Source organism: Cylas formicarius, unplaced genomic scaffold, assembly GCF_029955315.1.
Source record: "Cylas formicarius isolate icCylForm1 unplaced genomic scaffold, icCylForm1.1 PGA_scaffold_1__22_contigs__length_36826433, whole genome shotgun sequence".
Lineage (NCBI taxonomy): Eukaryota > Metazoa > Arthropoda > Insecta > Coleoptera > Brentidae > Cylas > Cylas formicarius.
The window spans coordinates 16,991,704-17,006,829 of NW_026844264.1; the positions used below are offsets into that span (position 1 = coordinate 16,991,704).

The 15,126-nt window shown below is 33.1% G+C and overlaps 1 protein-coding gene across 1 annotated transcript; it reads right to left on the minus strand.

Annotated features, from left to right (window-relative positions):
- Positions 1-1,781: 1,781 nt before the first annotated feature.
- LOC132696451 (glucose dehydrogenase [FAD, quinone]-like) lies at positions 1,782-14,916 on the minus strand. Its single transcript, XM_060661268.1, has 8 exons — positions 14,640-14,916; positions 11,718-11,933; positions 10,869-11,131; positions 10,375-10,820; positions 10,120-10,320; positions 9,003-9,345; positions 8,704-8,923; positions 1,782-2,113 (listed from the first exon to the last, which is right to left on the minus strand). The coding sequence occupies exons 1-8, from the start codon at positions 14,812-14,814 to the stop codon at positions 2,052-2,054; spliced, it is 1,926 nt and encodes a 641-aa protein (XP_060517251.1). The 5' UTR covers positions 14,815-14,916; the 3' UTR covers positions 1,782-2,051.
- Positions 14,917-15,126: the final 210 nt, after the last annotated feature.

Genomic DNA, 15,126 nt, shown 5'->3' on the forward strand with positions numbered 1-15,126 from the left:
TTTTCAAATAAAGCTAAAACAGCGAACATTCACCAAACACCATTGAATAGCAGTAAGCCAAAGCGTATGCCCAGGAAGCGATGGAGAAACGTTTATTTAGATGCTTATTTTGGTTATTTGTTGGTTGCAAATATAAGTTTGTGAAATAATTTATTTGAGGAGACATAACAAATAAGCATAAATCAAATACAATTCATTTGGAATAAACTGGATATGTTATTCGATAGGACTAGGCAATCACAATAGTGAAACTCTGACTGGCCAATATTTTTGAAAATAGTATTTTCTCGAGTGGATTAGTGATTTTGTTAAAAACAAGAAACGAGGCAAGAACCATCTGCGGTGCTGAAAGAAATAGTAGTTGCACTGGTGAGTCACTTTCTTTTATAATTTGTATTGATTTAATTATTGTTAAACTAATGGTGTTTAAATTTGTAGCTTATTAGTGGATTAGATTAGTTTTTGCATTTTTAACTTATGATATTAGCAATGTTTTTACCTCTTTTTGTCCCAAACATTAATCGGGAAATATTTGTCGTGTTAGCAGACCTCGTTATCATATTTGGACGGACGAATAGTAGCTAAGCTTTGTTAACACTAATAATGAGACCAATTATTTTTGGTAACCCTTTATAATGTTAATAGATAAAATAATAAGTCTAATAAAACATCTTTTTTTATTTTGAGCTTATTATACGCGAAGTTGTACGATTCTGGTAAGATTAATAATTTGCTTTATCGGAAGCTATGCATCTAGGGTGATATTGACACGGTTACTGTAATAGACAAGACAACAACGAAATTAGGAAAAAATGCTTACAACTTACAATATTTCTTTTTTTTTATATTTTATGTAATATGCAAACAAAAAGGTCTTTTTATAATCGAGAGATCTACTTACAATTAGGCTTTGTTACTAAGCTACCGTACATTATGTTAAAGTTTTTTTTAGTATTTTTAAATTTATCTTCTGCAATATTTGAAGTAATTGACTGAAACGTGGTACACCAATCACACAAAAAAACACAATATTTGAAGTGACGTAACAGCATTCTGTTCAAAACTCGGTTCACATCTATAACGAATGTGGTTTCATCTAACCATCAGAGGGTTAATGCACAAAATGGTTATTTACACAAGGAACCTAGTGATATTTGTATAACAACGGAATTAGTCTTTTCCCGAAATATCAGTTGGAAAATTGACAAGTCAACAGGAAAACTGGAAAGACAGTCTCAAAACAAAAACGTCGTCATTTTGTCTAATTTCTAATTTCTCTCTACGCTGGGCGTTTACCCAAATGCAACCGGGCAGCAATATTTGTCTTCTGTGGTTGAAATGCGTCTTCGTAGACGGTAATTCGTAGTTTCCAAAGTTTATTTTGTGTCGTCCCATGTATTAAATAATGATTTGCATCTTCGAGCAGGTTTTTTTACTGGTATTTAATTTTTTTAAATTACTTTTTCAATAAATTTTAGAATTTATTTTTTATGATGGTCAACTAAGTACGTAATTTTTGGGCGGTTTAGTCATTTGAATGTTGACCCAAACTAATATTGAACGAATAACTAAAGGAAAAGATATTGGTGTATTTTTCCTTAATATTTTCCAGTGAATCAAGACTAACTGAGCTATATTCATTTTTTAACATGTTTGTGGTTTTAAAAACTCAAAATATGATAAATTACACATCAATTAAATCAGACTAAACGAACTATTTTAAAATACATAATAAAAAGTAAAGAGAAACAAGAAACGTCACAGTGTTATACTTTACTATTTAAATAGTATTTCAAATAGGTTTTTTTTATCAACATTTGCGATAATTTTTAACATATAGTGTTATACTATACTATTTAAATAGTATTTCAAATAGGTTTTTTAATATATGATCGTTTTTATCATTTATAATGTAGGTACAATCAAATACTTATATAACATAATTTTTATTTATTTTCCCATTCGTTGTTTCTGAATTGTAATCGCTTTTTTTTGTTGAAAAATATTGAAACTTTATTGAAATACTTCTGCTCTTTACAGTTGTCCAGAACCTAAATAAATCTCCATTTGTTGCGAATCCTATGTATGTTCTTCAACACCTTTGAGTCTTGCGCTGGAAAAAAACAACAGTTTATTGCAGTTTTATGCTACGGAATCGCGAATCGAGATTTGTTTGGCGTTATTTATTGTCTTTAAAAAGAAACCTTGTCAACGTATATCTCAACGTCAAGAATTTGTTGATCAAACTATGGAGAGCTAGGAGGGAGATAGACGGATAACGTCGTGTGTCAAAATTTTCGTCCCCAACTTTGTTGCAGTTCGAGTTCTCGGCCAAAAACAACACCAACTTCTAAATTCTGTTTATTGATAAAACCGGAGATTCGATGTAAAACCGTAATGAATTGGGCAATATTTCAGACGGGTAATGAATTAAAGTATTAAAAATTTAAATATTGTTTTTTAATCTATATATTAGTGTCGACAGTAATATCGATATGGCGACGATATTCATTTCAATGAAAACATTCGAAAATAATTCTTCATTATCAGTGAATGAAAAAATCATCGATTTAAATGTTTTAAATATATACTAATTTCATTATACAAGAAAATGTTGCAGAATGACTGAAATTGAAAAGAAGTGTATTTTATTTACTGCAGCAAAGCAAGCTAGCAAGTCAGGTGGAACCTCTCAAAAAAAATTCCAGGAAGACCAGAAAAAGTATAAATATATATATTTATTTGTTTTGGTGAGATTTGGATTAATATGAAAGTGCCAAAAATGTAGCAAGATAAAAATGGTACAGGGGTTGGCAGGGTTTCATGGAATTCTGATCGACGGGTGTTGAAGTATTATTATTATTATTATTATGAATTATGATTATGACTTTATGTGAACTTCAACCATCTCCACAAGCTTGATATGGTCAATATTGCCAATAAAGTCTTAATCCATAAAGTATATATTTATTACCTGATCTAAACGAGACTTTAGATTATCTACTAGTCATAAAAGTTGTTAGCGATTTTATCGGAGACAATAGCGAAATAAGGCATAGAATAGTATCATAATTTAGTTTTTAGACGTTATGTGGTTGGATGCGGTAGCGATGTCAAATGTTACAATGTAAATGTACATTTAATTTTATTTGTGCAGAACACGCAGGAAGACAAATATTGTTTTATAAAACCTACTTATCCATTTTACATTTAATTCGAATATGCTGCTAATAATATGGAATATTAACATTATGGAAAAGTCGCATCTCTGTAGTGCGTGTGTTGTGTAGGCCCCAAGTGTTTCACGAAAAGTAAATGTTATTGTATAGACATATCTATTCGTTCAATAATTGTAAATCATTAGGAAAATAGATTATGAAAAATTAATAATTAACAATGGATTTAAAATTATGTTATTTTCAAATTATTGTTTATTATTTAGATACTTAAGACGCAGTAGCTGTAAAAAAGCTTTCAAGAATGTATTTTCATGAACTTTTAAAAAATTCTTAATTATACCGATTTTCGTTTTACTATGCTATGCTGCTTGTCTTTGGCATTTTTCTTTGACAAGTAGGTAAGTTTTATACCGTTTATGATTACTTTATTCTTATTAACTTAATTAATCTCAGTTAATCTTATTAACAGAGAATGTTATTATTATTGTTTTCTTATTATTTATTGTTTATCAGAAATTACATTTCTGCAACAAGAAATCCGTATCAGACATTATATGAGATTAAAAAAATCAAAATAATAAACTAATAGCGATCTATCAAGATATGATTTCAAATACACAGATACACCCTTGTTTCATATAAAGGCGCTGATCTTTATTATATTTATAATAACATAAGACCTTTTGACGCACGTGAGTACAATTTTTTTAAAGCGCTAATTGATATTGGAAAACTCCACGGTACGGAGAGCATTATACCTCGGGCAAATGAATAGAACACACATTACATTGTTTCAAAGTGTTACTTGCGGAGCAAATCTGATCAGGTTTAATGAAGTAAGCGCAAACTTTATAAGGGCAGTTTCAGAAAAATGTTATTACTCAATCTTATTTCTGCGATAATCATTAAAATCAAAATATTAGCTGGGCGGTGTGAACCGACTTCAGTGTTGAGATCTGCTTCAAAAAGTTTTGTTTTAAAACATTCTAAAATGTCATTCTTTTGTCGTTTTAGAATTATATATGACGAATTGCTAAAACCACCCACCAACTCAGTAACAGCTCTCTAATCGGACAGAGAATGTAAGAAAACTTGGAATTATTTGTTACATTGTATAACGTTTTTAAAATTTAAAAGCAAATATTATCGGTCAAGGTCAATTTTAACACCAAAGTATTTTTTTGCAAATTATCAATAGCTATAGGTATAAGCATAGGTCGGCTAGCAAATTAAAAGCGCGTTTAGTGAGAATTTTATTCAGAAAGTCGTTAAAGGTGATCGTTATCCATTTTATCTGCTTATCGACGAAAAAATGTGCTTGTAATGAATTTTTATTGAAGATTTATGTCTAGACAGTCAATATACAAATGCACGCAACATTGGAAGAAAATACGTTCAAAAATTGCTGATCATGGTAAACAGTGCAATAAAACTTGAAGGTAACTTTCGAAAGGAAACCCAATGAAAGCAGCTGAGCTTTGCGATGTGGTGATTTAAACAAGGTGTTTGTGTGGAGCTTCCGTAAAGGATAGACGTAATGGATGTGTCATTATAGGTGAACATAGAGGTATTTTTTAATCTCTGATAGAAAATGCTTCCGGTGATCATAAAATTTCTTTCAAACTTTAAAAGCAAAGCGTTTGGTTACGTAGTTTTCTTAAATGTGGGTTTTCATGAGAATTAGAGCAAGAAGTCGCTTCAGCTGTCATTTTTGATTAAGTACGTACATTTTTAGTTGATGGGTTTTCGGCTTTTTATCGCTTGGCAGACCGTGAGACGAAGATAAAATGTTAAAGTTTTAAGTTCAACTTGTTGAAATTTTATGACCCTTGGATCTTGGGAATTTGATCTCTCGTAAAATAAAAATAAGTTTGGTTTTGTATATGCTTTTTTGTTTACGAGAAGAATTCTCTTTCATTTTTTTAACGTACTTATTTATTAGTTGTTTCTTCTTCTCTTTTTAACGGGTTTTATGGCGGGGCCAAATATGTCCCAGATAGAGCCCAGATTTATTTATTATTTATTTTCTATTTCAAGCAGATCTTTCGTCGTTTGTTCCTTAGACAGCTCACTATGTTTTATTTTAGGATTACTATGGCAAGGCCTCGAAATGAATCAGACAGAAGATCGGAACAGTGTTTAGTTCAAATTTGAGTTTGGGTTATCATTTCGGTGGTTGTGATTGTTCGCCATATTTTTGTGTCGTGTCTTTTGCAATTTTTGATAAACAAATGGAATGCAATAAGTGTAATAATAAAAATAGTCGAAACTGCAGAGCTTGTGCACGATATAATCTGCCTGAAGAAATACTAAAAGGATGTCGAACTTCCATTGTCTTACACAACGTTTCGGACAGTTGTATCACTACTCGTTATCAAGTGTAAACTAAACTTAATTCTAAGGCGACAAGGTTTATATACTAGGCGACGCCGCTCATCCACGATGGAGTCGGGTGTAGTCAAGCGTGAAGTTGTTCAACTAGAACGCCAGCATTGGTGCGCCTTATTAGAGGTTGTCTAATTGTTGGTATATCCACGCTTGGATTGCTGAAGATGTTTTGATTGTTTCTAATGAAAACTGCTTCTTTAAATTTGCGCTTTCCCCAGTGCCGCTCTCCGTTAACAACCCGCGCTCTGGACCATTGGATGTTGTGTTGTTTGGTCCACACATGTTCTGCGATGCCTGATTTTTGCGTTTCACCCTTCATTGTATGTTACGCATTTACAGCGTATCTGGTAGATACACTCTTTCTCTGGAATCGACGTTTCAGGCTTTGTTTTTGTGAGTACACTTCTTAATGTTGATCCAGATTTAAATACAATTTTAACTTGATATTGTTTAGCTATTCGCTTAATCTTTGCTGATATTCCTTTCACGTATGGGATCGTCAAGAGAGGAAGAGTATCTACCTCACATGGTTCCGGTGTTGTTTCCCGCTCACAATTTGTTATTATTTTGTTTATAGATTTTTCGGAGTAACCGTTCCGAAGCAAATCCTTTTTAATATTATTCAATTCGGCAATTGGTCGCTAGATATTGTGATTGTTCTTTTGCACATTGTTTTAATTATTCCTAGTTTGGTTGCTTCAGAATGGTTAGACTCAAAATTTAGATACTGTCATGTGTGGGTAGGTTTCCTATATACAGACGTGTTAATAGAACCATTATTTCTACTTACTAGGACGTCTAGAAACGTAGACAGCCGTTCTTTTCTTTCTCAATAGTAAATTTAATTGATATTCGCAAAGAATTAAGATGGTTCAGAGAAGAGTCTAGCTGTCTATCGGTTCCAGTCCAGATAATGAAGGTATCGTCAACATATCGAAGCTAGATCTTAGGTTTAATAGTTTAGTTAATAGTTGCAGTGTTTATGGCATGAGTTTCGAACCACTCCATGTAAATGTTCGCTATCACTGGAGAGAGAGAAGAACCCATCGGCAGGCCATCATCTTGCGCGTAAAACTTATCTTTGACTTGAAAGTAAGAATTATGCAGACAGCACCTCAGAAGGTCCAACACTCCCTCAAGTGCCAGCGACGTTCTCTCTGATAGCGTTGTATCATTCCTTAGTCTAGCCTCGACAATACTTGACGATTCCTCCAAGGGCACGTTGGTATATAGACTTTCAACGTCAAAGCTAATAAACTTGTGTGAAGGATCTAGTTTCACGTTTCACGACACTACCAAGTGCCCGGAGTTTTTTAAAAACGAAGAAGTTTTACCTACAAGTGGCTGGACGATTTGAAAGGTTAGGCGAATAGCTAAACAATATAAAACTGTATTTAAATCTGGATCAACATTAGGAAGTGTACTCACAAAACCAAAGCCTGAAATGTCCACTCAAGAGAAAGAGTGTGTCTACCAGATACCCTGTGAATCCAGAGAGTCATATATTGGCGAAACCGAACGACCTCTAAAAATAAGAGTTGAAGAACATAAGAAACATACAATGAAGGGTGAACCGCAAAAATCAGGCATCGCAGAACATGTGTGGACCAAACAACACAACAACCAATGGTCCAGAGCACGAGTTGTTCACGGAGAGCGGTATTGGAGAAAGCGCAAATTTAAAGAAGCAGTTTTCATTAGAAACAATGAAAACATCTTCAGCAATCCGAGCGTGGATATACCAACAATTTGGCAACCTTTAAAAAGGCGCACCAATGCTAGTTGAACAACTTCACGCTTGACTACACCCGACTCCATCATGGATGAGCGGCGTCGCCTAGTATATAAACCTTGTAGCCTTAGAATTAAGTTTAGTTTACACTTGATAATGGGTAGTGATACAACTGTCCGAAACGTTGTGTAAGTTATAAATAAAGACAATGGAAGTTCGAAATCCTTTTAGTATTTTTACTGAATCAGTGTCTACCTTCAAGCAAACGTTCGAATAATCGTCCTGAACCTGTAACTGGGAGTTATGACGAAACCTACATGATCAACTTCCATTTAGACTTGTACTAAGTTTCCTTTAAAAGCATTTGTAATAAAGGATATATAAAGAATAGACTGAACCTAGCAAAACTTACCAAAACAACCAAAACATTTTATATTATTTAACATTTGCTTTTTCCGTACCAATTTCTGTTGACCTATTCCAACCTTCCACAAATCAGCGAAATTATCGCAAAAAAAGGAATAAATGATAAATATTAACTATACATTTCTTTCTTTGACATCAATTTGACGTCAGATGTCACATTAACTAACTCAAGTATGTTCAGTTAAGATTGACAGATGTCGCGTCTATTTTGATAACAAATGTGTAATTTCGGCACAAACATAAAAAAATGTTGAGGATAGATATTTAAACATGCACCAGTTTAATCAATAAAATACATTGGCGTTCACAGTGCCCACCGTATGTGCGTCTTAAGTATGTGGATATTGCTGTTATAAAAATGGGAAAAATTGCAAGTTAGTGTGTGCAATTTATGTGCATACACTGAAAATTGTTCAATGCTATACAAATATATCATTGCCGCCCGAGGTGTAACAATTTTACCGTATTTAAGGATTGTGTATTATCTAATATGGGGGTAGCACATAAGGAAGAGGTTAAGGGATTTTGTGTTTGCCGTTTTTTTATTAATGCTTAACAATTTTCAAGCACCAGTTTTCAAACATTGCCTAAAATTTTTCCAACCAAGTTCAATTATATTTAATCATATTTTACAACAATCGTTTTCATCGCATAGAAAAGAATTGGGTGACAAAGACAAATTAAATAACAGAGGCGAGGGAGAAGTATTAAATAGCAAATATCGCCATATGATTTAAACTTCCCCTTGGTTAACAAAAATTATTAGATATATCAGATTTTATATTTGAGATTACTTTATCAAAGTGGAGTCATTTGAAAAGAATACCGTTCCTGTGCGAGACTTCATTATACTATTTAGTGAGTTAAGTTTTATGAGTACAATTTAAAAAAATCAGCCATAAAAGACCTTCGATATTGTCTGCTATTTCCCGAGAAGAAAGAATATATAAACAGCAATTAAGCACGTGATTAAATTACCATTAAAACCTGAAGATCTTGATTTTGCGCTCAAAACTAAATCGGCTCCTTTTTCGCCGACCATGATAATCGCCGCATTTGGAAGACCTGAAAGGTGTTCTGGAATAACTCCGGCATCTATGACCCTTAAACCATTGATTCCGTGAACTCTTAGTTCTGAATCCACCACTGAATTTTCCGTGGAGTTTCCCATTCGTGTCGTCGCTATGGGATGGTAGAGCTGAAATTATTTGAAATTATTAAAATAGTTCTATACCACCCAACAGCTAATAAAGTTTTATGCAACTGCCGCAACTTACCGTTGAAGCGATTGTTCTTATGGAGCAATACCACCAATCTTTAGAATATCTGTCGTACACTGGATCGCAAGTGGGCATGGGAGGATGCATAAAAGTAGCTTCGAAATCTCTAAATGCTTTGGTTTCATTTAATCTCAAAATAAACTGAGTAGCATTATATAGGGTTTCTATGTCATGGTCGTCTGGATCAGAAAGATAGTTGGTTTCGATTATCGGCATGTCTAAGGGACTGTTTGATTGCAACGTCACCGATCCTTTCGATTTCGGATGCAATATGAGCGGCGTAAACCAAATGTCATGCAGAGGATCAGATTGGTGAGCTGCTGTGTATGCCTCATTAAATCTGAAATGGAAATTATTTGATTACTCTGATTAATTAAGTAATTTGCACAAATAATCCGCTGATCAGCTCTTATTAAATAAATTTGGATTAATGACATTGTATTATTTGTTTAAATCTGGGATGACAAAGGTTTAAAAAACTGTCACTTTAGGATATAGGTATTAGTTAAGCAAAGGTTGCAATGACACATTTCTTAGATCTGGTAAAATAACTTTCGTCTTGTTTGTATATATCTTCTTATTTTTTAATTAAGCTTAATTAAACAATATAAACTAGATACAAGTGTAGTTGAGTTTTTAATTAATACATTTCTTCTCTCTGGTTAAACATGTTTGCAGAAATTTAGTTGTTCATCAGAAATCCTTAAAGTGCTAAATCACATACTAAGTTATTCAAAATTATATAAAAAATTGAAAAAGTTATCATATATAATAACAGTTAGGAGAACAAAATATCAACATGACAAAACGACGTTTTCGGTGTTTCTGTTTTAAAACTTGTTGGAACAGTTGAATTGATATTTACTTTTTTAATATGCGTATGTAGCCTTTATGCCTCACATGCAACTAACTACTATTGATCTCTGTGAGTAAGGATAATTTACTCCATTAAATTAATGATTATAGCTCGAAACGTTCCGCAAGTTTTGCTGTTTTGCTGCCATACTGCTGTAAATATCGAAGTATTTGACTAGGCATTATCCCTCTTATTGTATATTAATTTATACCATTGCTTAATGTTAAATATTTTACTTCTCTCCGAAAAGTTGCTTACTTGAAGACCCATCCGGCGTTGTTGTTTAGATTAGGGGGCGAGCTTACTAAAATTTGGACATTCGGTCTGTCTTTTGTATTGTTTTGGAAATTTACAAACGTCACAAATTCACATGAAAATCCAGCAATGTAAGGCCGTTTATCATCCATATAGAGCTGCAACAGCTCTTCTAAAGTGTTGTTGTAGAAGGTGTGATTTGTTCTAGAACACATCATATTATGAGCTCAGTGACCTTCGTTAAAATTTATTTTTTACCTATAAAACAAACCCGTATATATCATGTGGTCCTCTAAATTTTGACCGACGGGCAAGTCTTCTATAACCTCGATTCCTAAACTTTCCAGATGTTGTTTTGGTCCGATGCCAGAGAGCATCAGAAGCTGTGGAGAGTTTATTGCGCCGCCTGATAAAATCACTTCATTCTTTGCTCTCGCTATGTACTGTTTGTTGTCTTTTATAAAAACTACTCCGTACGCGGTTTTTGTTTCTTTGGTAATCATCACTTTAACCGCGTAACTGTTGGTGCTCACGTGGAGATTTGAACGGTTTCTAACATTGTCCAGAAATGCTCTTCCTGTACTATCACGCTTATTTTCATTCAAGGTGAATTGAACCCGACTAATACCAACTTGTTCTTCGCCGTTGTAATCTTCGATTCGTTTTTGACCGAGCTCTTCGAATCCATCGAAAATTACCGTTTCCTAAATAACAAATATTAATTGATTTATGCTTGAAATCGATCGACTTACTAGTCCTGGTGTTCCGGATGGAACATCGACGTGTAGATAACCGCCTTCTCCATGAAACTTTTTTTCGCGGGCATCAAAAACGGCGTTTTCGGATTTTAGGAAGTAGGGTAGAACAGAATTATACGACCAGCCCTTATTTCCCAATTCCGTCTCCCATCGGTCAAAATCTAAGGGGCTTCCCCTAACGTACATTCCAGCGTTAATTGTACTGCAGCCTCCAACGACTTTTCCTCTTGGATAGAAGCACCGTTGATCAACCATCCCTGATATATGATTATAAAAACTTAACTTGTGCAGATTTTTTTTAAATCTCAAAGAATTAGTGAACGTGTACACAGTGTGCGATTAAGCTACTCTTATTTACTTACTTAAGACTTAAGATATGTTCTTATAAAAATGTTAGAAGCTAAAAAAATGCGTATCCACCAAAATAAAAATTGCATTGTCACAATGAACCTGCTATTAGTATTTATGGGATCGCATCGCTTAAGGTGGGTTTCTAAAAAAGTAAGAACTAACGATTACAAACTAAAACAAAGTCAACAAATAGAAATATAACACCACTTCATAAAAATCAGCAGCATTGAAATGTTGAAGATAGCAGCAGTTTTCTAATAAATGTTAATTGGCAATTATCACTTAAAAATTTAATTCCGTGTGCCTGCCTAAATGTTTCGTTTCTTTCCTTAAATTAAACCAATCAACTAACGGTTAAGTTCAGAGTGTTGTTAATTGTCGATTTACTGTTGTTATTTTTTATAAAATCACCATTCGCACAGTAAATTTTTAATACAGCCAAACACTCAAGACAAATGCTTTTCTATTATTTTCAAATGTATTCCAAATTACCCAAACACGCATTTTCTTGTCTGGTCGTATTGTAACCCCAGTTCATATCCGAAAAATACAAATTAGGGCTTAATCCTAAAATATCGGTAAATTCTGTTTGTTCTCCTCCGGCTTCCAGTAGCAAAACATGGTTATTGGGCACTTCTGACAGTCGATTTGCTAAAACTGCTCCAGCTGATCCAGCACCGACTACTATGTAGTTAAATTCGCCATAATCTAGAATAAAGAAAAGGAATGCTGACTAGTGTTTGCTGTATGTTATAGTATCGGTTCAGTTCTTTTCGTCGATGATCAAGGATCAAGCTTGCACATAACATGTACGGGGTGTCAAATTTTCGTCACTTTCGGGAGATATATTAGAATTACAATGTATGGAAGAAGTCAAGCATGACAAACATAATAACAATAACGATTTGATAAAGACACGGCGCTGTCGAAATAATTGTCATGTCAAAATATATAATTTCGTGAAAATTTGAACTTTTAGTTCTTATTTGTTTTGATAAATCGATTTTCATCAAGTAAAAGCCACCTCAGTTCAATTTTTGAAAGAAGCTGAAATTGGTTTCTTGGCTATTTGGTATTTTAAAAGACATTTGATAAAGACACGGTGTTGTCGAAACAGTTGTCATGTCATAATATATAATTTCGTGAAAATCTGAACTTTTAGTTCTTATTTATTTTGATAAATGGATTTTCATCAAGTAAAAGCCACCTCAGTTCAATTTTTGAAAGAAGCTGAAATTGGTTTCTTGCCTATTTGGTATTTTAAAAAGACATTTGATAGAGACACGGCGTCGAAACAATTGTCATGTCAAAATATATAATTTCGTGAAAATCTGAACTTTTAGTTCTTATTTATTTTGATAAATGGATTTTCATCAAGTAAAAGGCACCTCAGTTCAATTTTTGAAAGAAGCTGAAATTGGTTTCTTGGCTATTTGGTATTTTAAAACATTTGATAAAGCCATAGTATTGTCGAGACAATTGTCATGTCAAAATATATAATTTCGTGAAAATCTGAACTTTTAGTTCTTATTTATTTTGATAAATGGATAAAAGTTTTGAATGCCAATTATAAAAGTTTGAAAAATTTTATTTTTTTGAAAAATACATATAGTAGTGCATTAAAAAAAACATGTTTGTTCGTTTCGTTAATCAACATTCCAAAAACAGCAAGTTAGTAAAGAAATTGACTCCGCTACTGTATTCTCGATAATAGGTTCGTTTGTACTTTCATGAGTTGTCAGACAACTGAGATACAAGTGGTACTTGAAAACGATCGTCCTGTAGCACAAAAAACTAGCTCTGCTTTTGCGTAAACCGTAAAATTCTAATTTTACTAATAACCAAGTAATTCCATAAATGCAAGCAAAATGAGACACGCTGTACTGACTAGTAGTAATTGGACTGTTCTTTGATAAACGGAAAAGCGGCATTTTAGTCACGAGTTTGTTTTGGCAAGCGTGGAGTGACACTTTTCGTTTACTTCACCCGTGCGGGTTTTCTAAAGTAGGTAGTGGTTTGACCACTATGTGCCACTGTAAAATCCAATAAAGATAAAAGCTGTTGTCTTTATTTCCCATTGGTAACTATATACACGGCCTACTTATACATATAGAAAAAAATGGCTGCAAAAATTTCACAGATACCAGATTGAGAATTACATAAAAACGTTTGAGTACGCCACAGTGTTTGATTGAAAAACGCACCCCAATTTTTATCCTATCCTATCCTGTAAGCATCTCAGAGAAGATATGCGATTTTAACTATATTTCTCAAAAATCGAGGCTATTTTATAATAGGTCGATTTTGCTGAATCTAGATCAGAAATGGTTTGTTTAAACACTTTTTTTCTGTTAAAACATTCTAATTGCGCTAGCTCTGTTAATTAATGCATTAACAAACGCTCTAGGAGGGTGTTTTTAAATATATTTAGAAATATTGTATCGTACTCTTCATCCCTTATCTGATTTCTTTGCAAATACGCTACGCTTGCATCAGCAAATTTTATCTTTTGAAAATCCGGTCTCTTAAAATATGACATGGCAACTTTTAATAAAAGTTTTTCAGTAGGATCTAGATAGTGATTGAGTTCGACATGGTTGTTGACACGTATACCTGTCTATTTGCCATATTGTAAATCGATTGAATTTGATATTTAATTTTAGAAGTTACCTATAATATATGGTAGTTTCTGTAACTTTTTTAAAGAAGATTCATTTTATGCTTAAAATCAATTTGAAGGGTATTATTATAGTAGTGTAAGGTATTCTAGAATAACAATATTACTCGACTACTTTGGTCAACAAAACAATAAGTTGTGTATCTGCGGATACGTTTCAGAAGTAATGAATGAAACTAAACTAACTAATTAAAATGTATTTTATGTGCTATGCGTCTATATAAGTTGTCTGGTTTCGATAGTACATGGTACAAATGGTACGAATTTGCCCAAGGTCTGCCTAATTGATAAACCGTAAGCTATTTATCATTGGAAAAACATATTTTAGTTGAAAAAAACAAGGTTTTTTCTTGGAAAGTCATGGAGGAAGATGTCATGGACGAAATGAAAATTAAAAAAATCCAGTTAAAAGTTCAGCTTGAATAATTGGAAAACAAATTTGTTGTGTTATAACATTTTTTTTACAGTAGGAAATTTTCGCTACATTAATAAATATTTTTGTGGAAATTGTGCATTCATATTATGTATATACAGAGGAAAAACAAGTTAATGGTTATTTATAACAGTTCGTCAAATCTATTGCAAATTTGTATGTTGCAAATTTGTATGTTGTATGAGCATCTAGACTCCTTATTCATATTTAACATTCTGCATATTTGCAAATTAAAAATACAAAATAATCCATCAGAATTTGTGTTAATTTTCTATACTCTAGCTGTTATTTTGGTTAGTCTTACCATATAATGTTGCGTCACTCACATTAACCAAATCCCGGTTATCTGTTGGTAGTACATATTCTTGGGCAGCTTCAAGATTCTCTTGCACCATTCCGATTAATTCGGTCAAATTCACATTTTGGCAAGAAATGTGAACGAAACAAAAAGATAAAATAATCAGCGCTTTAAACTTCATCGTTCCCTTAATCAGATGTTTAATGAACCTAAGCAAAGCAGTTACTTCGGCGATTGATCGTCTAATACGACAATCAATTTTATCTTATCGTCCACTTAATTTTTCTATTTATCGAATCTTATTATTACCACACTGCATCTTAATCCCTTGTTGAGGAATGAGTGAATGGTCGATATTTATAATGCAGTTTTTTATTTCGCACAAACGTTTCCTCCCTTTAATACAGTGTGAGGGGGAGTTGATTTTTATTGTTTTAATTCCATAATTCCAGCATAATCCTATAATCTGATAATCGGGGCGGTATCACCATTT

Coding starts and splice junctions, on each gene's coding strand:
- LOC132696451 (XM_060661268.1), bottom strand. CDS start 14,814: ATGAAGTTTAAAGCGCTGATTATTTTATCTTTTTGTTTCGTTCACATT. Junction 10,821..10,868: donor CATCCGGAACACCAGGACTA/GTAAGTCGATCG, acceptor TTTGTTATTTAG/GAAACGGTAATTTTCGATGG. Junction 9,346..10,119: donor AACGCCGGATGGGTCTTCAA/GTAAGCAACTTT, acceptor TTTCCATTTCAG/ATTTAATGAGGCATACACAG.